This window comes from Phalacrocorax carbo, chromosome 2 (genome assembly GCF_963921805.1).
Source record: "Phalacrocorax carbo chromosome 2, bPhaCar2.1, whole genome shotgun sequence".
Taxonomy (NCBI): domain Eukaryota; kingdom Metazoa; phylum Chordata; class Aves; order Suliformes; family Phalacrocoracidae; genus Phalacrocorax; species Phalacrocorax carbo.
The window spans coordinates 166966810-166992540 of record NC_087514.1 but is presented as its reverse complement, the minus strand read 5'-3'; the positions used below and the strand labels follow the sequence as shown (position 1 = coordinate 166992540).

Here is a 25731-nt window from a genome sequence, read left to right as displayed (position 1 = left end):
TCTAACAGACCTAATTTGAAATATCAGAGGGGAGCTGTTGGCTGCAGATTATCCTTCTCCCTTCTGCATGGGAATGTTGAACCGGATACGATCCCTGGAAAAGAAAATCATCTATTTTGGAGCTTTAGGGGTGATTACTGAGTGTACAGCTGCAGGGCACAGCTACCTTGGGCCTTCCTTGCCACAAAAATACTCACTCTGGCTTTCACGCGTAGGCGAGAGCCCCTTACGAGCTTGTAACCAGCCCTTAGTCCTGGCACAGACGGTGGTAAGGCCTTCCGATGGTTTATGCCTATCGAAAATCTTGCCATTTCATTTAACTTCACGGCCCTTTTTCATCCCGTGGCTCCTCGGGTGCCAAGCGCCGGCGCTCAGCAGCAGCGAGGGCACCGGGCGCAGCGCCGGCGCGGGGGGATGCTTTAAACCCATGGTGGGCTTCATGTGCTGGGCTCTGAACACGCGAGGCCACGCCACGTCTTTTGTTCACTGAAATGGCTTTTTTTTAAAATAAGTATAAATGAGTTTTAAAAGAGATTCATGATTCAGGGTCTGAAGACCAACCACTTCTCTGCACATAAAACCTGCTATTTATTTCAACCCAAGTTTTTTTTCTCATGCCTTTTTTTTGTCCCGTTGGGATCCATGTTCCACAGCATTTCCCTAATTGTCTCACGGCAGCTAAAATATCCACTAGTAGATGCCTTTCATGCCCTGCCTTTCCTGCTACTAGGGTTTTCTTGCTTTCTTTTTCATCATCTTATCTGACAGTAAGGCAGAGGTTTAAGTAGCTAAACCCTCCAATTTGCTTCGTTAAAAGAATGCCATTTCAAACCGCGACGTGTGCTCAACTAATGGTTTGGATGTTAATATTTTAGAATGTAGGTTTTCTCCTGGCCTCTGGATCAGCGAGACCGAGTGGACTATCACAGAATAGCTGAGGTGGGAAGGGATCTCTGGAGGTCGTCTCCGTAGTGTTATATGCGGTGACGGCATACAGTGTTTCATGAGAGGCTAATCAGAGTTTATCTGTTTAGTTTAAACCTTAGAACTTGCGCTATATGGTGAGAAATCCTCTGTCTAGAAAAATCCAGACTGAATTTTCTGGAAATTGGTTTCTCGTATGGCAAAATGAAGGGGCTTTAGTCCTTCCTCTGGCTGTAGGTGCGTGTGCGTGCGCGCATCTACGCTGAAGGTAAAATTGCATCGTGGGCGTTGAGGAGAAGGAAGAAGTAGTGAAATATCCTGGGATGTCTTTCTGAGAAATCATCTTTTGTGGTCAGAATGTCATCACCTCCCGCCCAGAACAAACCGAGCGTCCTTGATTACCCCCGAACCTTCTTGTGGTTGTCCGAAGGTAATCGATCCACATGCCCAGTTTCTAGGGAATAAATTAATTTCCTCCAGTAACAACGGATAAAGGTTGAGGAGCAGTTTCTCCACTCAGCTGCTGTCTAACCTGTACTGCAATGACTCGTCTTCAATAGGAAGAAGAACAAATCTCACCGGGATATCAAGCGAATGCTGTGCGAATGCCCTCCTCTCTCCAAAGAAGAGCGAGCTCAGGGGGAGGTTGCCTGTGGAGAAGACTGTCTCAATCGCCTGCTCATGATAGAGTGGTAAGTAGTGTTGGATGAGTTGCCAGAGTTGGGCGGTTGTTGTCCACGAGATGCCTTGGGGGCCCCTAAAGGAACTCAGACCTTCCTGGGCAGTGGCAATGAGCTGTCTGTGTGCTCTCATTTTCACTGGCTGGTGTGGAGTCACCTTCAGAGCCTGCATACCAGCCTCTGACCTTCGATCTTCTGCGTGAGGCAGAAGCAACCTCCCGTTAAAACCTGCTGCAGATGCCCAGTCTCCAGCCTTAACTCTGCTCCATCACCCGCGTGGTTGGAGGGAGTGAGAAATGCAAATGTAGCTCTGCTTGTAGATCCACGCTTCCTCTCATTTCTCCTTTGGCATCCTCTCCCCGGAGCCTCCCCAGGCTCCGGCTGTTGTTTCCTTTTCCCTCCTGGAAGGGGTTAGGAGAAGGGGGAGCGCTGTTGTGGGCGCTTGGTGGGACTCGCCCCCTGGCACGAGGACTGTCACCGGCTGGGGTGGGAGGAGAGGAATTACCTGGCTGAAGCCCTGCCCTTTTCTGCCCTTTATTTTTTTTTTAAATTTCATAGCCCAGGCAGCAGGCGCAGGGGAAGGGGATATCTTGGGGGGAAAAACCAATAAAAACGTGGGGGGAAGAGGCCAGTTCATCCCATTTTGATTGTATGACTCTGAAGTACAGCGGCTTTTGCATTCCAAATGTTTTTATCTTCCTTCCAGAAATAAATGGTCGGCGTTTGGATGTTGACAGTCAGATGGTTATGCTTTTTATAGCAAAACACGTTTGAAGGTTTTACACTGAATTTATTATGGCTCCTTGGTATCTATTTCCCATCTGAGCCGTTTCTGTTCTCTCTGTCGTCCTGCTGGGAATTGATTTGTTCCGTTTCCTTCCCTTAGTTCTTCCAGGTGCCCAAACGGCGACTACTGCTCCAACAGGCGCTTCCAGAAGAAACAACACGCAGATGTTGAAGTCATCCTCACTGAGAAGAAAGGCTGGGGGCTGAGAGCTGCCAAAGACCTGCCATCGTAAGCCTTTGCTCTTCGAGTGACGTCCTCGTGCTCTTTTACTCCCTTGTGAAAGGAGAATAAGTTGCTTGCGTTTGCTCAGTTTCATTGACATTGTAGATTTGCTGAGGTTCCTCCAGCTTTATATACTGTCCTTCGTCCTCTGTCAGGTGCCCCTCTTCGCTGTCAGCACGTATCGACTAACGGCGTGTTAGATCTCCCGCTCTGCTTTTGCCCTCTTCTCATTAGGGTTTCTGACAGTCTTGCCATGACTTCATCTTGTGTTTAACCTGTCTTCCGTCTTTCTCTGTCCCCACTACACGGTGCCAGAAGGGCACACGCTCTGGTTGCGTCTCTTCCCACCTCTGCAAGACTTACCTTCTTCTTGAGTCCTCCTCCCCCGTGGAGTACATGAAGATCCCGTGGGGGTCTTTCCTCCCCCGTTAGCGTGTTGTTAGTTAATGGCTGTGCTTCTAAGTGCTGGTTTGCCATCAGCCGTGCTCACAGGTCCGACCCTCTGTTTGGCTCGTCTCTCCCGCTAAAGCCAGGTGGTGTTTGCCCGTTGTGCCTGGATCCGTGCCTTTATCGACGGCGTCTGGCACAAAGGAGCTGGCGGGACTGGGACGCGAGGGTTGCGTGGTGCTTGCACCCCTTGGCAGCAGGTTCTGTCGCTCTTTTGGGGATCACAGTCTCGTTTGGAAACTGTTGTGCTCCAAAAGTGAGCATGGCTGGGAAGAAGAAAAGTGCTGGGTATGTTTTGCTCTATGGCTGTGTGTGAGGAGCCGGTCTGAGGCGGGAATGGGGTAGGTGGGGTAAGTTAAGGAGCTGCCTTCTGCCTTCCTGAGCTGGCGCTTTCTCATATTCCCAGTAGTAAAAAGAGCTTTAGGTGAGGCCATGAAAGAAAAGAGAGGAGCGAGGACATTCAAGGAGCTGCTGGGGCCAGGAGCACAAGGCGCAGCAGGAGAAGCGGGGCGAGCTGGAGGCAAGGATGGGGTTTGCCGGACGGAGGGGGCAAGGCGGGAGCTCTCTCCCGGTGAGAGCGGCTGCGGTGAACTGCCACGCTCTGTGGCTAACAAAACCCAGGTGGGTTTTTCTTGCCCAGGTTCAGAGCTCACCGTTTGGGCACGGGTGTCCTCTCAGATCCACGCAGGGCGAGCAGAAATCGGTCGTGCTGCTCTGCAGATGAATAACAGACTCTGTAGAAGAAACTGCTGGCGCGTCCTGCTGTGGAGAAGCAGTGCTGTTCACTCAGAGTTTCACCAGGCTCCCATTTCCATCTCCAAAGGCTGTGGCATGGGCACGATGAGTCTGTTCAGCCTCCAGCGCGCCAGAGACTGAGCTTCAAGGCAATCTTGCCTAGAACTTAATTGCATAAAGATTTTCTGTAACTCTGGATGTTTCAGTGAGTTTCTGTGGAAACTCTGATTATTTTTTTTTTTTTTTCTTTGGCCTCTGTTGAAGACACAGTTCTGAGGAATCCAGTGATGTTTCTGACGCTTAAGAAAGCTATAGGTCTTGCGGCAGAGTTTCTTACTGCTTGAGGCTAATTTGCAGGAAGATAACGGGGAAGGGCTTTGATTGCCGTGGAGAGGTATGGCGAGTTGTCTAAAATGCAGGGAAAACAATTCTGCATTTTCAACCCAATACGCTTAACCGAGAGCGCCTTCACGCTGTGCTTCTGTAAAAGCCAAGAGCGTTAAGTGATTGTTAAAATGGGCGAGCGCTCCTCATCGCTGTTCTGTTGCACAGCAACTGTATCGAAGAAGAGGGTGAGCATCGTGGCATTTTCTGTCTCCTGATTTTCCAGGTTCGGCAGATAACCTGAGCCGTCCCTGGTGCTGCCGGCCGTAACCTCTGCAAGAGCAGGGTCCTGTTGTTTTTGGAATAAGGCGTGCACAGGGAAGCGGTAGCGATGGGGAGTGAAGCAGCGCTGCTGCCCTGCCTGGAAGTATCAGGTCCAGTTTTATTTAAAGTTTTAGGAATTTCTTTTGAAGACAAGGTATGGAGGTGGTTGTAAAGATGTGGCCGATAGGGAACAGCTCGCCGTAGCAAGCACCGTGTCGGCTAGGTGTGCTGGGGTCAGGAACACTGAGAAAGATGGGAAGGAGATAACGGTGCAAAGACCCCCTTGGGTAAGAGGGTAAATAAATCAACAAAAGCTGCGAAAGTATCTCCTGCAATTGGCCTGTGGGCATCAAGCGATTTGGAGATGGTTCCTCGACACTTGATATGGCGACTTGAGCCTGGGGCTGGCTGGAATACTGCTTTTGTTTCTGTGCGTGCTCTCTGAAGAGCTGTCAGATGGTCGGCTTCGGAGAGGGATTTGCAGACTGGCAGAGTGTTGCTGCGGAGCTAAAGCTTGTCTTGGGAGAATACAACCTTCCCTCGGTAGTCATGCCACCAGGAGATGGTCTGTGGACTGTCACGGACCCAGCGAAGGGTGGAGATGACCTGGCCCACCGGACGTGGGCTTGCTCAAAGATATTTCTAGCTCGGCTCTCCTCGCTGGCCTGCCGCTGCGCCCGTGTCCTGGGCTTGGAGTTTTGCGGTTGGGACTTTGAGGGGAGCTAACCCAGCTGAGCCGCAGGTCATCAGGCGACCATTGCTGGTATCTGCAGGCTGGGGAGGCATCTAGGAGAAAGATACGGCCGAGGTCTGAGCTGAAGGAGCAGGGGGAAGGGGTGTGATTTGTGCGTGTGGGCTGGAAGGCCACCACGGTCCTGTGCGAGGGGCTGGGGTTAATGATGGGAAGGAAATGGGGTGAGCGACACCTGCCCAAAACACTGAATGCTCGGTCTGGGTGGAGCTGGGCAGGAGCTTTTGCTCTCCTGGCGCCCTCCTGGTTAAGCACGAGGAAGGAGTTGAAGGCTTCAGGGTGACATTAAGCAAGGGAGAACGGGACAGCTATCGAGAAAAGCTGTTTCACAGTGCGTCTTGGTAGGCTGGAGGGTTTAAAGCCTGGCCGTGCCGCAGAACGCGGTCTGTGAGGTTCGTGGCCGAGTGTAGGGGTAACTAGTTCTCTTCTGTCTCTGCTTCTGAATTCACCTGTCTTGTGGTTAAAAAGGCTATTTTATTGACCCCTCATTCCACCCACCAGACCAGCAAGGTGCAGACAAGCTTTCCGTTTCAACTGAGGAAAACCACCTGCCAGCACCTTCCCATAATGCTCCTTATTCTCCTCTTCCCATCACCCACAAGGTCTTGTTCTTTTACAGAATAAACCCTGCTCGAAGGGGAGCTTTATTCTTGTGTCTGAGTGTTTCGCTGTGATACACCTACCCATGTGATAGCGTGAAAAAATAATCAGAATTGCTTGAGATTAAGGCGTACAATAATCGTAGCTACACCACCAGGGTGACCAGGCTGTCAGCTGTACTCGGAGAGCCCGGCTCAGCAGCGGCTGTTTTCTGTTCCGTGGTGTTTCTTCCTTGCGGCTAAGTGGAGTGATGCTTTTTTCCTCTTGGGCTTTGCAGCAACACTTTTGTCTTGGAGTACTGCGGAGAAGTGCTGGATCACAAAGAGTTCAAGGCTCGCGTGAAGGAATATGCCCGGAACAAGAACATTCACTATTATTTCATGGCCCTGAAGAACGATGAGGTGAGCGGTGTGATTGTTGTGCTTGGCTTTGGGGGAGGCTGACTGGGCTTAGCCCTGGTTCCGTACAGCGCCGGCTCCTTGTGAACCCACTAAGCAACGTCCTGAATCTACTAAAAAGGTTGTCCTAAGGAAAGGAAACTGGCTTTCGGTTGTTGCACCTTATATATTTTTTTTTTACCCCATTGCTCAGTTTCAACCTGGTGTAACAGAAGTCTGGTAGCTTAACTCTGTCCCAGTGTCCTTGGAGAGGAGAAATTGTCCTCCCAAGGGAAAGGATGGAGTATGGCCCATCCTTTCTGCACGAGTAAACCTCTGTGGCAGAGAAACCGTGTCTGTGTCCCAGCCTGGGGAGATGCGTCAAGCCAGACTCACCCTTCTTGGATGCCCAAGTAAACCAGTCCAGAAGCCACACCAAGAAACCACGTTTCCTTTTGGCCCTTGCTCACAAAACTACATTAAATCGGGACCCTTGTAGCGGGTGGAGTCCCTACGTGCAGGGTTACTGTCACTGAAATATTTATATAGCAGAAGTTCTTACCTATTTGTCTTTGCTTCAGCTCTATGGGACCGTGGAGCTGCGACGCAGCGAGCGCGGCCTTGCTTACCCTGGGTGACAGGCCCTCCCTCGCTGAGAACAAAGTGTATAAATAGAAATTTAATATCATATTCTGCTTGTCTCTTCAGTCAAGGCCTCCTGGGTCTGCGTAGCTTTACAGTAAATGAGCTAAAAATACTCAGAGTGTTTTTTCCCCTCGATTTTTTCCCCCCGAAGTAAGCAGTTCTTGTAGCTGCCGTGGGATTGTTACGTGATCACAAGGGGGCACAGGGGAGCGTTTCCAGTTACAGAAGGGAGGACGCAGCGATCCAGGAGCGGCCTTTCGATTCGAGTGCGACGCACGCGGCAGAGATGTTCGGCCTCCCCGGCCCTCGTGCTCATTGTACCGCGTACGAGAGGGTCAGAAACACTAAAACCTCAGGATCCCCGTCCAACTGAAGGGCTCTGTTAACCTGCAGTGAAACCTGAGAACCGCGTACCAGTTGCTTAGCCCTCTGCTTTTTTTGGGGGGCACTTAATATCATTATAAAACCCGCTCCCCAAACCAAACAAAGTTGGTAGCTGAGGCAGGTGATGGCTTCTACGTGGGTTGTGCCCAAACGCGCGGCGTTCGGAGCCATACTGCTTCGTATTTCTGCCCGGTGCGGAGGGAGGGAGGCTGTTTTGCTCTATTTGTGGTTTCTTTTCAGATAATCGATGCTACCCAGAAAGGAAACTGTTCTCGTTTTATGAACCACAGCTGTGAACCAAACTGCGAGACACAAAAGGTAAACTGCGGGATCAAAGCTGCCGGCTTCTCGCTTCCACTGCCCTGCGAGTTAGCAAGCTCGGAGGGAAAAGCTTTTCTCCTTTATCTTTATGTCTCTTTGTTTTGGTTTTGCTGTTGTAACTTTGCGAAATGGGAACAGCCGCCTGTCAGCGAAATGGGCGAGTGCCGCCGCCCCGGTTAGCAAATCCTGAGTTTATCAGTGATGCTGCTTGAAGGATTAGTCTTGTTAATTTAAAGCAAAACCAGAGTCAGGCCTGGCTTTTGTAATAACTGTCATCATCTTGTTTTTTTCCTTGCCTTAGTGGACCGTGAATGGGCAGCTCCGAGTTGGGTTCTTCACCACCAAACTAGTCCCATCGGGCTCAGAGCTGACGTTTGATTACCAGTTCCAGAGATACGGGTACGTTTCGGCTCTCTCTTCCTTACCCTGCTGGAGGTGGGGTTTTGTGAGTGGAAAAAGTCCTGCTCTGAAACGAACCGTTGCAAAGCCTCGTCTAACAGAGCGGTTGTAAATGAACTGGAATTCACTATATAAAAAGCTACTGGGATAAAGTTTCTTCCATTTCTAACATGAGAGATTGGGAGAGGAATTTCCTGTTGATTTAATACGTCTTTTCCAGCGTCACTTCATTGCTTTTTTTTGTTCCACTTCATCCCATCTCTCCCCAGTGGAAATTTCCCAGATAATTATCTTGACTGTTTCTTTCCTCTGTCTAATTATTAATTGCCCGAGCTCCAGACTTTGCAATACTCTTCCACCCGCCCGTTTTACGACTTTGCAAATACTTGCAGAGCTGTAAAACCCCAACAGATAGCCCGTTCCCTCTTCCTGTCTGACTGCGGAGGTGCAGGTGTGCAGGCGCCAGCTTTGCCTCCCTTCTCTAAACCCGAGCCTAACATTTTTATATTACTGCTTGTCCAGGTGTATGCAAAGGATTTCACTCTCTTTAATGTGATTAGCACAAAATAGCATCTGCCAGGCTTGAAGGAACATGTAATTATGAGATTAATTGTAGATCCATTTTATAATCCCCAGCTTTTTTTACTGAGTATGGTTGTTTAAGGAGCGTCTCTTCCTTTTCCTTCTGGACCTGGCCTTATGCTCCCTCCGTGGCTCCCTCCGTATGCAGAAGAATCGGAAACGAATTTTTAGTTGCGTTATAAAGTTGTTTGTGCTGAAGCGTCAGACGCCGTCGTGCGGTTTTCTGTTCCCGGTGCAAACTTGCAGGAAGGCAGGCAAGCGTAGCCTCAGCCTTTCTGGTTGCTCTTGTGGCAGGGCCTCTTTGATTTCCAGGCACGTGGGACTATCTCTAAAGCTGGGGAAGGTCACGTGTACAGTCTGTACACCCATAATTGTATTTTCTGTGTGTAGCTGAGTCAAAATCGTTAGGGTTTAGCGATTGCTCGGGAGGACGGTTTGAGTTCAGCGGATCTGGTCTCGTCTCGCTGGAGGTTCCCAGCTCTGGTCTCTCGGTTGTGCTTCCTGCGCTCGGGTTCTGCTTCGCGGGAGATCCTGCAGTTGAGCTTCCCTGGTTCTTGCCTCTCGTACTGCAGAGCCACCTTCCTCCGAAGGATTATACACGTTTTAAAAAAAAAAACAAACCCAAACCGTCCTCCCGAGCGATTGTGGCATAGAGTTTAGAATTTATGGTATGTCAGGTAGAAAATACAGAGGCTTTGCAGAAATACTGCCTGAAGATGATATCATTTGTCTCTCTCCTGCTCTCCGTGGCTGTATCTCTGTGCAAAAACCCACCTTCCACTTGAGTCTTAGTATTTCCACAAACCCTCAGCCTGTTCTTTATTCTGTTTGAGCAATAAAATGTGACCCTTTTTCCTAATGAATATATAACCTTATTTTTTAATGTATTGATATATAGTCTTAAGATGTATAATCTTAATTATATGTTCATTAGGAAAATTAATCTGTTAATTGCAAGCTGTGGTAAGAAGTTAGCAGGCCAGCACCTCCACCTTTTCCTTTCTGGCTCTTGGTTCTTGACTTACAAAGAGCCCGGGAGCGAAGCAGACTTTGGTTTCCAGCTGAGACACCATGAGCTTGCGGTGGCTGTGTAAGAAATAGAGACTTTGTTTGAATTCTCAGTGGCCAGAACGGCCTTGCCATGTCCCCGTCCCTCTCTTCTGAGGATGCGCTTAAGAGTAAGGTAAAAGAACTGGCTGTGGATGGAGTTGATCTGTTACTGAAGTGCTCTGTTGCTTGTGCCCACCGACAGCAAAGAGGCTCAGAAATGTTTCTGCGGCTCGGCCAACTGCCGGGGTTACCTGGGAGGAGAGAACAGGGTCAGCATCCGAGCCGCCGGCGGGAAAATGAAAAAGGAGCGCTCCCGGAAGAAGGACTCGGTGAGTCTGATTCTCCCTTGTACGCGTGTGTTTGTTTATTTCGAAGAGTAGCAGCGACCAAGGGCTGACCCTGGGCTTGGTCTTCTCTCCGTGAGCCTTCGGGTCACCTCTACAGTCTTCTGCGATCAATGACTGATGATGGCCTCGGGGTTCAGTCTTTTCCATGGATATATTTGCATCATTTTATTTCCACGGGGGCCCTCGATACTTGTGTTTTCTTGGAGCTTTAGTTAAATCTGTATTTCTTTTCTCTGGGTTACTTAGCGCAGCCCCACCAGAGAGGGACTTTGGCAGGCAAGATACCTGGTCATCAACACTGCGTGCTTCTAAAAAGCACGCTAAATCCTACGGGGTTTGAAAAATCTGGCTGTGTTGCATGATTTTTAAACGTCGGTGAAAGACGGGCAGTACCGGCGTCACCGTTTAGGCCATCACCTGACATTTGACAGCCGATGGGGCGCAGATGTTTGCCATCTCCAGGCTGGGATGTGAAATCTGAATCTCTTAATTGCTTTGGCCTAGAGGCAAGTCAGCTTCCAGGTGAAACTTGTTCTAACGTGCGTCGTGTTTGTGCTGACTTCGGTTACAGTTGTGTTTGCAGGTGGACCTGAATGAAATATGTAGCTCAAGTCCTTTTTTTTAGTCTTTTCATGCATGTAATCCTCTTCTATGAACGTCCTCCCTGCATTGAATTGCAGGGAGGGGTTCACATGGTAGATGTAGGAAACGGCAGAGAAGTCTGAAGCAGCCAAAAGGAGTTTTTCCTGCGTGCCAGCTGCTGCAGGAAACTGGACGGGCTCCTTTTGCTTCCTACGAGATGTGACTCTTCTCTCCTTGAAGATGAGAGTCTCTAGTCCTACAAATAAGATTTGTTATCTGCTCTTCTGGGAGAAGCTACCTTTAAAAACACCAGCTTCATTGTTATTTACTGTATCGGACAGTCAGGAAGCCAAGAAATTATTTAGAAGCCATTTATAATTGGTTTTAAACTGCTAATTGGTGGCAATAGGCTCAACTACGAGCGCTGATATTTCGCTGCCCGCATGGAAAGGAATGCACCTCTGGTTGTAGAGATTATAAATGCCAGTTAGGTATTTAAACGAGTAAATGTACCTGCAATTAAAGGTAATCTCTTAGCGCACATCTGTTTTCCTGTGTGAAAAGATAATCTTGCGACTGGGAGTGTTTTGGTGCCCACACCTGGAATTTCCCCCCGCAGCGTTGGGTGGATACATCCAAAAGTGCCATTCGTTAGAGTTAGATGTTAAGAGTCGGGGGGTTCCCGCCTGTCGCGCGTGTGTCAGGCAGGAGAGCCACCGGCTGCCCTCTGTCCCCAGTATAAACATAACTGGTGGGAATGGTGGGCTCTTGTATGGGATTTAAGGTCTAAAAAGAACCCCTATAATAAAAGAAACCCAACCGCGCTGAGTCAAATTAAAGCCAGGCTTCTCCCTGTGAGCAAACTGCTCGGGAGAGGCTTCTCGGGGCTCTTAAAGCCAGGGAACGGATTATCTCCGCCATCACGTAGAGTGGCACGAGCCTGGCACGACCTGAGAGTTGTTTTCCTTTGCCCGCGGTAGGTGGACGGGGAGCTGGAAGCGCTGCTGGAGAACGGGGAGGGTCTCTCCGATAAGAACCAAGTTCTCAGCTTATCCCGGCTGATGGTTCGGATTGAAACGCTGGAGCAGAAGCTCACCTGCCTCAAACTCATACAGGTGAGGGGGTCCCAGCTGAAGGGGAGGAAACCGTGTCCGGTTAAAGCAGCGCCCTCGGAGCTCTCGTTAGAGGAAGAGGGGGGAGCTGGGAGAAAGGTGTCGCGCTCGTGCCGGCATCCCAAGCGTGGGCCGAGGGGTTCTGCTTGGGTTACGGACGGTGTTCGGTCTCCACCCTCTGCTCGTTCTGTGTTTGGTAGAACTTGGGCGGTGATGCAAAATGCCCGTTCCTTGAAGCAGTTAGTGCGTGAGGGATTTAGACTGTAAAGGAGTAGTTTGTTGGCTTAAAATCTCCAAGATTATCCCGCGCTTTTACCCCTGGTGAGTTGCAGCCAGTTTTCTGTGCAACCCATTACCTCGCCTTATTCCGCAATACGAGCCGGCCACCAGGTAATGGTTATAACGGTTCTGGTGCGTGTGTTATTGCTCCAAACCGGCAGTTAGGGCCACCTAAATTACGTTAGACGTGAGCTGATCTTCGCAGGTGCCTAGTCCTTGCTTCTGCAATGGGTTTGATGGGTAACATGAGCCCGGTTGAGCAGTTAGCTGTGTTAGCCCCTGGAAATCCAAGGGGGTTTTGCCCATAAGTCTCTGACCGTTCCCATGGACTCTCTCTAACTTTGGCTCATCCAGAACACGCACTCGCAGTCCTGCCTGAAGTCCTTCCTGGAGTGTCACGGCTTATCTCTCCTCTGGATCTGGATGACGGAGCTGGGCGATGGGAGAGGAAGCACCGCCAACAACCTGAAACTGCAGCTGGAGGTCAGTAATTCCCTCGGGTGTGAAGCTTTCCTAGCAGCACTGCTAATCGCTCAGAAGCACGATTTTATTGTTCTTTTTTTGTTTTGAATATATGTATTATATGCCAAGCGTTCCTGAAAACAAACTGCAGGTATCCTGAAAACTACAGCCTAAGACTTCTGCTTTAAGGCAGATCCCTAATATGTGGAAAGAATTTGCTCTTGTGGTTTTTCTTAGATTTCTGAGTTAGTGACATGAGCCAGACTTTGTAAGATCATTGCTGTTGCTGTTTATTCTGTACTGAACCGCACGGGGAATTGGAGGTATCGACGGTCTGAAGTGGAACTTAAATATTTCTGGTTTCTAGACGCACTTCAGCGTTGCATGCCGAAGGACATCTGGAAGTTCCTTTATTAAAGACGCTTCTACAGGAAGGTTGCTGTGCAGTTCGGAGGGGCGCACACAGTCCTCGACCCCGAGCACAGCAGAAGCCACGTGAGCCCCAGAGCTCAGGGCACCTCTTCTGTTGACTTCTCCTTTGTTTTGAAGAAGCGGTGGCAGTCCTGCCCAACCCTGCTTCCTTAGCTCGGCGCGGTGTTTCTCCGAGCCGCTACTTAGCGCTTCTGAATGAGTCGTGTCGTACTGGTGCCTTTCTCCTCTTGAACACGATGGGTCCACGTGTTCCCTCTGAGAAACGGGTGCTGTTGGTGTCAGAAGGTGAAGAGCTGCCTCTGTGTGCTTTTGTGAGCCTTCAGCCCTTGGGGTGGGATAACAGTAGGTGAAGGTTTTCTGAGCCCAGCTCAATATCAGGCCTAATAAGATGGCTTCTGCGCTTCTTTTGAAGCACCTGTGTCACTGGTGGTGGAGGGACAGCGGATCTGTCTGCTCTGCAGCGTGTCCCATGGGAAGGCCACCCTTTCCACTGCCCAGTCCTCATCCGTCCTCCTTTAGGCAAGGTTTTGGCTGTAAATACCTGGAAAGCCTCAGTGCTGTTGGGTTAGGGGGTCTCTGGCATTAAGCTTGACTTGCTGGGGTTGGGCAGACCCATACTTCATCAGCCTTGTCCTGCGCAGAGCGTGTTGTTGCTGATGGGTCGCGTACGTTGTGCACAAGGTGCGAATTCAGCGGGTGCCTTAAGTTTCCTCCCCCGCTGATGGGACGCGGCTTTTCAGTACTAACAGCCAAAGCAGAAGCGCTTGGCCGCTGCTGAGCCAACGTCCCTCTCGCCGCAGTGCGTCTCCCCGTGTTGCTGTATGGCGAGGCGCTCCTCACGGGGCTACAAAGAGATCTTTTGAGACTAAACAAACAGGGAGCGAGTTAATCTGTTGCGGTGACTGCTCTGAGGAGGGAGCTGAGCTATTCCCCTTAGGCACTGCAGTATTTTCTTCTTTGGGGTAGGTAGGATCCATCCCGCTTTTATGTGTTGAAGCCGTTGCTCCGAGGGAGTCTCAAGTCTGGATTTTTGTACACGTAGTGCCTACCTTCCTTGCTCCCTGACGTACAGGTGCCATGGCATTGCAGAGCTGCTGGGCAGCTCGCCTCCAACTCGCCTCTCACCTCGAGCTTTGGAGAAGTCAGTGGTCGGGTTAGACTCTGGCTTTCTCCTGGAATAGATTCAGGCATTCAACCTCGCCGATTTCAAACGCCGAGCTGCTCCCCGCAAGCTTTAAGAGGGAAACTGAATCGATCCATGAGCATCGAGCCTCACCTTCGATGAGTGGTGGCTTCATCGCCGCTCTCGATGCATCTCGTCACAATATGCTGTCAGCTTTGATGGGGTTTTGTGGATGGGGTATTTTTGCTTAAAATCCACATAATAATTCACTGAGTTGCAAGTGGGGGTTGGGGTAGGGGCCAGATCACCCTTTGCTTTTTTACCCCCCTTTGCTTTAAAACCATCGTTGTTTTAAGAGAAGTGGTGGTCTTCTGGCCGTCAGGTGCCCATGGCATAAATTAGCGTAATGCCATAAAACAATCTTCTGTGCACTTCTGGTTTTGAAAATGAACAAGCTGAAAAGTCCTGTAGAAGGGCTGCCTCACTCTTGCTTCAAAAACGGGGATTTGGGGTCTGGTCTTGGGAGAGAAGTTGAAGTCGCTTGCTGGATCCCGGCAAGGTTGTGCTCATTTAACATCTGGTGCTTCCTTCTGTGCCCGTGACCCCTGTTCCCACTGACGGGTTTTGAAAAAGGGTTTTGAAGACCTTTTCAATAACTTGTTTCTCATCTCGGGCTTTGGACTCGACCCAGTTGAGGCCAGGCTTTTTGGCTGCTCTCTAGGGGAAAGCACTACAGCACGAGCTGTGCTGTGGTCTCTGACACTGTGTTGGCTTCATCACCTGGTACCTCCGGGTGTTTCCCGGTGTCTAAAGCAGGACACCGGTTCCTGGGACTGCCTCGTTGGGCGCTGGCAGCGTGTTGTGGTACTGGGGGCGCAGGTGCTAGCGGCAGCCTTGTATTCTGGCGAGATTAAAGCAGCTGGAAGTGCCACCAGTATCAGATGCTCGCCTTGTCTCGTGGTTGGAGGACCGGAGGAGGATCCCCGGTTGTCTGTATCTCTTTGTCCATAAGGTTTAGCTCCCCAAGCAGCGGACTGTCGCCCTCCCGCTGACGCTGGTGACGCTCCAGCTTCTGCTGCAGCACAGGGCACCTCTGTCAAGCGAGGAAAAAGCTTTCCCGGTATTAGTTTGCAAACTTTTTTGGGTCAACCTCTTCTGTTTTGACTGCTGATATATCTGTATGTTCCTGATCAGGTTTTCTTTCATGTGGCGTGTCCACCTGCTGTATTGTATGGATTGTCCTAGGAATGGGTATGGCCAGCCGTCAGCGCCTGAGCTCTTTGAACTCAGTTTAACTGCAAGTAATTGCTAAATTAGCTTAATTGCTAAATGCTCCTGCTCACTGTTTTCCACCCACTCACAGTTTGTTTGCTCTCAGCAGAGGTTCACCGCTGCAGTTCACCCTTGAGCAGGGACGCCGCTACCCCCGACCCGTGACCTGTCACCGTCGCGTTGGTATTTCAGAGTTACCCCTTGCTGAGAAAAGGAAATCATTCCAGGTTGGAGACAGCTTGAAATTCTAACGGCTCTAACAATGCGATTTTTGTCTTTGCGATTAGATTATGAAGACGCTAGAGCTCCTGCCTATACCTACCAAGAACATGCTGGAGGAGAGCAAAGTGCTTCCCGTTATTCAGCGCTGGGCTCAGACCAAGACTGCCGTCCCACAGCTCAGCGAAGGGGATGGCTACTCGAGCGAGAACACCTCGCGGGCTCACACGCCACTCAACACGCCGGATCTTTCCACCAAGCAGAGCGCGGAAGGTGACACGGACACCCCGAAGAAGCTGGTGTTTCGAAGGCTGAAAATCATAAGTGAGAACAGCATGGACAGTGCCATCTCGGATACAACCAGCGAGCTGGAAGGGAAGGAGGGCAAAGAGGACCTGGACCAGCTGGAGGGTGCCCCGATGGAGGTGTCGGAGGAGCCGCAGCAGCAGGAGATCAAAGCTGCCGTTGATGCGGCGGTGGAGAGCAGCAAAGCCCAGGCTGCGGAGCTGGAGGCTGAGCCTGAAGCAGAGGTCAAAGAGAGCAACGGTGCGAAGCTGGAAGAGCCCATTACGATGGAAACGCCGTCTCAAGATGAAGAGGAAGGCGTATCCGACGTTGAGAGTGAGAGGAGCCAGGAGCAAACAGACAAAATAGTGGATGTGAGCGATTTGGCTACCAGGCTGCTCGACAGCTGGAAGGAGCTCAAGGTAAGAGGCACCTACCTGCAGCTACACCACCTCTGCTCTTCCGAAGGAAAATGCAGAGTTGTTTGCGGTTCAGTACAAATGGGCTGAGTTATTGTCCTGTTGGTGAACGTTTGACAACTGAGAAAGCCTTTTCTACACAAAAGGGCTTCTCCAGGTGCTTTCTATATATACCCTTCCGTTGCAAACCGCCCTCTCCGTGACTTACAGTAGGTTTCCAGGTGTCAGTGCGTTGAATGCTGAAAACAGCCGATAATTCAGTTTGGGCACCACAAAGACACCTTAGTCACCCAGTTATTTCTTTAGGCTGTTCAGGGACGGGGGCAGCTCTAAGGGATTGACATTCCCCTCTCAACCGATCAGATAAGGAGGCCAGCGACAGCGCCGCAAGCGTTTTTGGTTGAAGTGGCCCAGTATCCGTCAACATGGAAACAAATTGAGGGATGGTCTAGTCCTAAATTCAGTTATCGCCATATCGTCAGCGGTTCTGCTTTTCATCTGCAACGTATAGAGCCTCCAGAGGCCGGTCTGTTGGCCATATTGCGTTCTCTCGATAGCAGTAGTGCTGGGTTAACCTCTGGGTGTTCGCAGTCGGTGTTTAGATCAGGTAAATGCTCAGATTTGCGGGTGTTATTTGAGCCTTTAAAGACTGCTAGAGTATGCAGCTGCTCAGGGTTTCAGTCCCCTCAAGGTCTTCCACAAGCAGATAGCCTCTTTAAGAGAAGGGCTGGGTGGCTGCAGGCTGCTTTCGCTCCTCTAGAAGCAGGCCCCCATCCCCACGCAGCGTGGGTGGCCGACTTGGCTGCTCCATCTTCAGCCGACAGCTTTTGTTGTGATGGGACACAGGATGATGTTTCTTGAGGTCTTTGGAAACTCCTCGCCCATGTGGTGCTCCTGTAGGATGATATTCCTTATATTATATTCCTTTATATTATATTTGAGAGCAAGAGGGGTGGGAGCCTTTAAGCCTCAGCATTTGCTAAGGATCCAGCAAAGGAATCGAAGGCACTGCCGTGCTTCTGGCATGGTGTGGGCTTGGTGGGAAAGGTCGTGGAGGGTCTTCTGCCCTCCTCTTAACCAAGCATCTGCCCAGTTTTAATTATTGGAAGTAGTCTTCAAGCAAATTCATGTTTTATGATGCATCATAGAGCTAAAGAGTGGATTTACCCATTGAGTTTGATAATGAGTAACGATCTAGAAGAGGCTAATAGAAATAATGGGTGTTCCACAGGCGGGGGAGACCACAGCAAGCTCTGAGTGCCTGAACCTCTGCTTGCACCGTTCAGCGACCGGAGATACAAACATTAGCATTTATAAAACGTATCTAGAGATTTACGTAAGACTTAAGAGAAATCTGACCTCAATCTCTGAATTTTTCCGAAGGATCAGGTACTCTTGAACATTTGCAGAATTTGAGCATAATCATTTATGCCATAATTCTTAGTGGGGGAAGAGGTGAGACTTTACAAACGACTAAACCACGTATCTGTAGAGAAGTTAGGTTGTGTTTCTTTTTTTTACCTTCCCTCCCCTCTTTACCAAGTGGATCCGGTCGTTTACTACATATTAATTTGCAGACGCTTAAAATGTGTGTGGGCCTCGTGATTTTCTTTATTGAAGTGACACTGTCAGGTTGAATATTATGGTTAAATTGAAACACAGTCCTTTTCCATCCATTGCTAATACCTGGGATTGTTGAAACTGAAAGCTAAGCCAAGTCTTAGCCCTATACTGCCTTGGACTTAGACTTGCTTCAGATTACCCAGGCTCAGCTCTCTGTTTGCAAGCAGATGTGTCCGCTTCCAGAATCACGTGCCGCGGTGTTTAAACTTGAGACACCACCAGAAAAAAATGTTGACAAACTCTTACGGAAAAGCGTGAAGTTGCACAAAACGAGTGACCCTCCGAAACGTTGGTTTGAGACCAGATTTGATCTGACAGTGTCATTTGATCACCAAGGCTTGTGTTTTCTTTTGCGCTCGGAGGAGCTCAGCCTTGGGTGTGTAGAGACCTCTGCAGAAGCCCGTGGTCAGGCTGTGGAGTCACGATCCGTCACAGTTGCTATTTAAGATGTGGATTCGCATCCTCTCTGTGTACTTAATTAATTAACTTTGGGTGGTTGGAAGGATGCGAACAGCCTGGTGCAGCGCGCGTTTCTGGTCGTAGGGATGGGGGTGCTTCTCCCAAGCCCTGGCTTTGTAGTAATTCCAGCAAATCCAACCCAAAAGAGCAGAATTGTGCCGTGGGGCTGTGAAAACTCATTTTTCTTCTGTAAAGCATTCGTGGGGGGGGGAGCTGTGACTTGGGGATGCATTCGGTCCTGGATTTAATCGTGGCACTAAGAGTTAACTGCTTCTGTCCGACTCTCACCCGTTAAGATGCCAGGTGCCACCATGGCCCAGCCCGGAGGTGGCCGATGTCTAAAAGACTAAGCTGGCAGGGCAATGCTTTAGGCGGAAGGGGGACGGAGAGTCACCTTGGAAAACCCGGTCGCCCCGGTGGCAAAGGGAGCCAAGGCGCCTTTTCCAGCACTTCCAAGCTTTTTAAAAGCTGGTTTTGCGTGGAGCGGCAGAACATCTGCAATAACTGGCATTGGATGGGGGGGCGGGAGGGTCTGAAACCTCGTAACTTAAGCTGTGTCCTCTCCAGTCTTGCTGATGACCCCCTTGTAATTTCAACCATTTCCATCTAGCTTCTCAGGGCAGCAAGGAGCTGACCATGTGTCTCCTTTTCACAACTCCATTTTCAACTCCGTGCTGAAGAAGGGAGAGGACATAGCGTGCATACGGTGAAGAAACGGGAAGATGGTTGGGAAGCTGGATGATGCATGAGCAATATAATAGGTGAAAAGAGGACAGAGGTGGTTAACTCATTGATGCCGACGTTATTTTGGTGCGTCCATTGCCGGCAATGGACGTCGCTCCGGGAAAATCCCAACTCCTGGCATGAAAGGATTAAGTGAGCTATCTTTTTCTATACCTCTATACACAGGACTTGTAAGTCCTCGGCTTACAGGGCTCGTACACTCCGACTCCTTAACCCACGAGGAGTGCTGGCCACTGCTACACACCCATCGCAACACACACTCACACTCCCCAGCGGGGTAAGTTTTCAGCCTGGGCTCGTGCGCGCCGTTCCCGCTCTCCGAGGAAGCGGTGCGTACCTTTCCCCATGCTGAAAACTCACTCCGGGTGGCAAAGGCTGGTTGGTGGGCACCCAGCAGGGTGCAGGTGGTGGTTCAACGTGGTTCTTCCAGGCGTCTTAGGCCGCTCCAGCCGGAGGATTGCCCTCAGGTAAGGTTCTGTGGACTGATCCGTACAGCCAAACCCACGATGGAGGTGACACGCGACGTGATGGCCAACAAACCCAGTACAAACAAACCCCTTGGCATAAGAGGAGCAAGCAGGGTCAGCACCTCTAAGCGTGGCAAGCTTTTCGCACCGTCCTTTTGATGGCTAACGTTTCAGTAGCTAAGGCTGAGGGGCAGGAGAGTGCGTTTGGCTTCAAGCGTAGGATGCCCTTTAATAGCGTTGGTGTTTCAGGGTGGTCTGGCTGTTGGGGTTCCCTCGCCGTTTACACCACGCCTTGAGGTCCTGCAGCTCCGCTACCCAAGCCGTAGGCTTCTTGTGGTGACCTGTTACACGTCTAAAATGCGTCCCGTAGTGATCCCGTGCGCTCTGCCCACTGACTGATGCCGTGCTGGCTGCTGCAGAACGTCCCACCGCGCTAGCGGGGTTTGGGTGCTGCTCTGCTGCAGGTGGGACCGAGCTTTTGGCATCTTCCTCCACCCCTGGGTGGGCAGATGATGCTCTCACCCTCTTGGAGGGGGCAGGTAGGAGTTGTAGCTGTGAGGATCTTGCCCTTATGAGTTGGAGATCTTTTTTTTTTTTAAGAAAAACCTTTTGAAAGAGCCAAGTGTCTTGGGTTTAAAAGGTTTTAATTGGACACTTCTGGCCTCACAAGTATTTAGCAGTGACTCGGAGTTCAAGGTTCAGGTGTTACCCCAACTTCGGCCAAGGTAGGCTTTCTCTTTTGCAATGAAAACACCCATTCCCTGAGCTTAATTATCAGCCTGAACAGGGATGGCAGAGCTGGTGACCCGGGCAAACTGAGCTTTTGTCTTCCCCTGAGATAGTCTTTCCAAATCCCATCTGATACATCTTGACAGGACGGCCCTGTGAAGCTGCTCTTGCCTCTCCTGTTCCCAGACAAGCCTTCCCGGAGCGACTGGCTCTCGTTCCGGCACGCACATTGCACGCTTTAATGAGGAGGCTTATAATTTATTACAACTTAGAGCAAGAAAGAGTTTGTGAGAACAATAGGCACTGGTGAGCGGCCAGGCTGTTGTTTGTGGTGGGGTTTTTTGGCCTTCAAGCAGGGGTGCCGTGGCATTAGTCCTTTCTCTTGCTCTCCTCCATCCGTTGGGATCGTGCCGGAGCTTCATGCTGGTGTGGAGGGGATGGGGAGCTGCAGAGGGAAGAGAGGAAAGGAGCGTCCCAGGAGAGAGGAAAGCAAGGAAGAGGAGATCCAGCCCTGGCTGGTTGAGCATTGGGTACCCAGCCTGGCAGGGGACGGATTTGATTGCGTGGTGTTTCTTTAACACAAGGACACACAAATTCAGGGTGCTCCAGAGCCGAGTTGGGCGAGACAACGCAGTCTGCAGGTTGTCTTGGCTTCGAGCGCGGAAGCCCGGCCAAATGCCGCGAGCTCTGGAGGGCTGCAGGTGGCTTTCCAGCTCTATGTCCAGGCGCGGGACGCATCCCCTCGGCCCCAGGAGAAAGGCGCCGGGTCCCTGGTTGGGCGGCAGGGGTTTTGAAGCGCGGGCACGCGGCTGGGTTGGCACAGGTCAGCGTAGAAGAGCGGTCCCCCGTTTTGCGCTTGCGTTGGCATTAACGCAAGGCAAACCTCTACCCAGCTGCGCTGTCGTTTCCTTATACCCGTCGCTGGTGTCCATCGGTCTTCTCCAGTTTAGTCCCATTAAATCAGAAATAATTGGCAGCTAAGGGACAGATTTCTGGAGAGTTTCGTTAAGCGCGCTCTTCCTACTGCTGCATCCTTCAAGCCTTGAGACCGCTCTGCGGCTCTCTTGCCTCTCCCAGGCCAAGGATGGTTTGTGTCTGCAGCCGGACAGTCTCAGTCCTGGGGTGGTTTTTCTTGTGGTTTTTTTTTTTTTCCCTCTTTTTCTCTTTTCTTTTGTTTGTAACAGACTTGTATCACTTTTCTTTCTGTGTTTAATTTTCTGAGCAGCTCATTAAAAAATTGTTCTGGAAGGTTGAGAGCCATTTGGACTCCGTTAGCGGCGGTTGCATTGATTTAGCGGTTATGCACGCTCAAAGCCAGCAGCTTCCGTTTCCAAAAATAAAATAGGCTTTTCTTCGGAGTTCCCCCTGGCTCGCCTCTGTTTTGACCACCATCTGGTTTTCATGTAGAAGTTTTGACATCTTCCTCTGTTTGTTGCTTGTTCAAAGGCTGAGCTGCCTCCACCTTCACCAGACCGATGTCGGCGGCTCTGCAGCCCGTTGGGTAGATCCATAGCTGCTCCCCAGCAAGACGTAGCTCATTTCCCCCATTCTTAATTATCTTGTATTTTGAGCCACTTGGACCTTTGTCAGGGCAGCCCGATTTGATGGGATGGATCCTGCCATGGGTTCACCCATTTTCCCCCTCCAGGGCCCTCCTGTTGCTGTGGTCCCAGCCGAGCCTCTCCAAAGACGATGTTTTCTTGCCCCTTCCACATTCAACCATCTTTGACCTCGAAGCTTAGTCTGAATTATTTCCATTGAGCTGAAATGGCTGTATTCCTTAGCTTTAGCAGCTGTGCTTTTGATGTCATGGAGAACCTAAATCAACGGTAGCAGGAGGAGGCAGTGCCTTGTTTGCCACGTCCGCTTACTCCAGGTGGCCCCTGGCCGCCTCCTGTTCCCATTGACCCTTTTTTCCAGTAGCTTCCCGTTGCACGCCCTGCTATTTAATGGGACAGATGGGAGCTGGGGAGGCTGGTCTAGCTTAGGACGTCCCTCTGCTTGCCTGCTGCGTTGTCCTTCAGCTGTCCTGGCTGGTTCATCCGTCATCCCGTGGCTTGGTGGCTCCTCATCACACCTTCTTTCCTGCGGCTGGAAACGCCGCTCGGGCCAGACGTGGGGTGGTTTTTGGACCGTGCTGCTCTGTGGTGTGTCTGAGAAGGAGCTTTTTTTGGGGGGTGAATCAGGAGAAAGAGAATAAATAGAGAAAACCTGTTGCTGGTGGGTGCTTTGGGGCCTGCAGAAGCTGCCCTCGTGGTGTTCCTTCCACGTGCCTGCCTCGTGGTGCTCCTTCCCGCACGAGGCAGTAAGAGGCAAAATGATCCCTGCCGCTGGACGGCGAGTGAATAGCGTTATATGGGCTTTATTATCCCAGCCGGCTCCTTCTGCGTCCCTCCCACCCCAGAGGGTGAGCTGCTGCCTTGTGTCTTTGCATTTAGTTAGAAACAGGCTGGATTTGGGGTCTTTTGAGCGTGTAAATAACTAACAATTTTAAAAGGGCGTATTTACAGACTCTTAATGCCCCTCATCACGGCGTGTGGGAGAGGATTTGCAGACACTTCAAACCGCACGTGTTTGCTACGTTGTGTCCAGGCGCCGCAGAAAAGCAAGATAGGTACTTGAAAAAATAAAAATCCTGGCCAAAATCACGTTTCTCCAACCGTCAGCAGCACTTTTGAAGTGGTTTTGTCTCGTGAACAGATCACAACAAGGGATTCTTACACTTTCATTTATTTCACCGAAGGAAAATACATTTTCTTAGCCCACGGGGCACATGGGGGGGTTTTTTTTCCTAACACAATAAAAGCGTGATTCTCAAACCTGGGCGCGCTCGTTAAATCCAGTGCTGGAGGTGGACGCATCGCTAACGGGTGATGCAGTCTGGGGCAGCCCGGCGGAGGCGGCGGTCAATTAATTTCCAGCCAGCTTTAAAAAAAAAAAAAATCAAGTGGGGTTTTATTTAGAAAATGAACATTAATATAAGGTTGAGAGTGAAGTCGAGCTAAAGCTCTGTATTTCTGAGCGTAGGGAAGCTTTAAATACGCAACTAGGAGCAACCTTCGCTCCTCCAGTGACAGTTTTATGCACCTTTTTCTCCCCTCTGCCTCCTCCGTGCCCTAAATTAAAGGATATTTTAGAGCTTTAGGGAAGGTCCCCCGTTCGGAGGCTGTGATGGTCGTGGGGTGGGGACCTGGGGAGGCGGCTTCGCTGAGGTGTTGGCTTTGCTCTGCCTGCTGTCGTGGGAAGGCACAAATCCTGCCCTGGCGAGGCCGGGAGCTCAGCGCCCTCCACCAGAACAGCTTCTTTGTATCGCGCTGAGTATCTTTTTCATGAATTAATTGTCTTTTTTGGGGGGTTGCAGCTGCAGCCACCCTCAGGGATACCCCGGATTTTCTCCTCTGATTTGGTTTCTTTGGTGTTATTTTCTTTCACCTGACCACACCGATCGTATTCGGCCAGAAAAGAGCTGGTTCATCACATTCCGCTTCAAATAACCGGGCGTTCTTGTGAACCACTGTCTTGCTTCAGGAAGGGAACAGGGCAAGGGCTTGCTACAAGCTGGAATGAAAAGAAAACAAGTTTTTTTCCCAAGCTACCAGAGTTTGGGTGGTCATTAATGCTGTAAAACACCTCTATATGTGCTGTAGGATCATTGTCACCACTAATATGATAAGGTGACATTTACACTTTGAGCGTCAGAGTATTTAAATTAAAAATACAACCGAAAACACGGTGGCACTGATAAAACCCATTTCGTAATCTGTAGCGATACACGGCTGTTTAACGCGGCATGGGAAGAATCGCTGCTGCCTGACCCCGTGACGTTCGGCAAGGATGCGGCGCTAAACCCCGTCCCAGTCCCAGCAGTTGCAAGACCGGGACCCTGGGGAAGTTTAAAGCTTCATTCCCAAACCCCCGTCCCGTTTTGTTAAGGTAATGGGACGGTATTGATGAGTTATTCCTGCTCCCGTGGGTTTTGGGCTCCAGCAACGCGCAGCGTGCTGTCTGTAGATATCTGAGAAGTGGTTTGTGGCTCAAATAAGTTGAAGTTGCAAAGAATTACGTGTCGCCTGAGCAAAATGCATGAGCAAGGCGCGCGTTCCTGCGCTTGCTTTCTTCGAGGCTCCTGCTCGCCCCTTGCTCCCCGCGGTGCCGTCTCTGCCTGGAGGTGCCAACAAGGCACGGAGCAAGTGGCGTAACCCCAGGGCTGCCCGTGGGCCAGAAAAGCAATAAATAATCAGAAGTTCTAAAACACCTCTTGTCATTTCCCCTTGCAAAGCAGCACCTTTCCTTCAGCGGTGACTGCAACCCCGAGTTGTCCTGGGCTGAGGTCCTGCTTTTGCCCGGGAGGCCGGTCCAGGTGACGAGTCGGTGCCGTGTGGGGATCGAGCCAGCGTGGGCAGAAATCTTGGGGGATGGTGGTGTGGGCAAGGGGCCGCGTGGGTGCAGCTGAGAGGTCGTTACTGCAAATAAGAATGATGGAAAATAAACGTAGGGCAGGGTTTAATGCCATACGCTTAAAGATCAGACAGGATAATTAAAGGAGGCGATCGGAGGATGCCCTAAAGACCTTCGCAAGGCAAACAAAGCTTAGTTAAAAAAGCAGCTGTGCAATATAAGCCCTGCAGGTCAGCAGAAAACTGCCCCATTTTACTCTGCCAGTAGGCGTAGAGCTAAGCTGCGTGCTGCTCAGGCTTCTGAACCGTGACGTGCCTTGAAATATGGACAGAAGAAACATGGGTTTGTGTGGCATACATGGCTTAGTACCAGGAGTTGCGCCAGCGTTGGGGTGTCAGGAGGTCAGAATGGCTACAAGCGATGAGTAACAGCCTGAGTGTGTTTGACGGGGAGTTCCCTCGGTGCCGCCGTGGGATGGGGCGTGAAGGGGACCCAGATCAGACAGGAGCCTGGTGGCACAGCGAGGGCTGGGCTTGGACGTCTTGGAGATGCGGAGGTGTGTTTGGTGTGTCGGCTGGGCACGAGCCAGCAGTGCCCGGGTGGCCAAGGAGGCCACCAGCCCCCGGGCTTGTGTCAGCACTGGGGTGGCCAGCAGGGGCCGGGCAGGGATGGGGCCCCTGTGCTCGGCCCTGGGGAGGCCCCACCTCGAGTGCTGGGCTCAGGTTTGGGCCCCTCGGGACAAGAAGGGCCTTGAGGGGCTGGAGCATGTCCAGAGAAGGGCAGCGGGGCTGGGGCAGGGTCTGGAGCACAAGTGTGCTGGGGGGTGGCTGGGGGGGCTGGGGGGGTTTAGCCTGGAGAAGGGGGGGCTGAGGGGAGCCCTTCTCGCTCTCTGCAGCTGCCTGAGAGGGGCTGGAGTGAGGGGGGGCTGGTCTCTGCTCCCAAGTCACCAGGGACGGGACGAGAGGGAACGGCCTCAGGCTGCGCCAGGGGAGGTTTGGGTTGGGTGTGAGGGAAATGCCTTCCCTGCCAGAGGGGTCAGGGGTTGGCACAGGCTGCCCAGAGAGGTGGGGGAGTCACCGTCCCTGGGGGGGTTCAAACACCGTGCAGACGGCACTTGGGGACGTGGTTTAGGAGACCTGGGGGTGTTGGGTTGGGGTTGGACTTGATGATCCCAGAGGTCTTTTCCTATCTACATGATTCTGTGATTCTATAACCTGCTTTGCTTTG

At 51.0% G+C, this 25731-nt stretch overlaps 1 protein-coding gene across 2 annotated transcripts in view; it reads left to right on the top strand.

Moving 5' to 3' along the window:
• SETD2 (SET domain containing 2, histone lysine methyltransferase) overlaps positions 1–25731 on the top strand; it is a 72985-nt gene that overhangs the window by 24911 nt on the left and 22343 nt on the right. For both annotated transcript variants that reach the window (XM_064445217.1, XM_064445216.1), the window contains 9 exons: positions 1485–1616; positions 2491–2619; positions 6072–6195; positions 7441–7518; positions 7823–7920; positions 9755–9881; positions 11462–11596; positions 12227–12355; positions 15449–16087. In XM_064445217.1, coding sequence (XP_064301287.1) covers positions 1485–1616; positions 2491–2619; positions 6072–6195; positions 7441–7518; positions 7823–7920; positions 9755–9881; positions 11462–11596; positions 12227–12355; positions 15449–16087 — 1591 coding nt within the window. The remainder of the gene's footprint in view (positions 1–1484; positions 1617–2490; positions 2620–6071; positions 6196–7440; positions 7519–7822; positions 7921–9754; positions 9882–11461; positions 11597–12226; positions 12356–15448; positions 16088–25731) is intronic.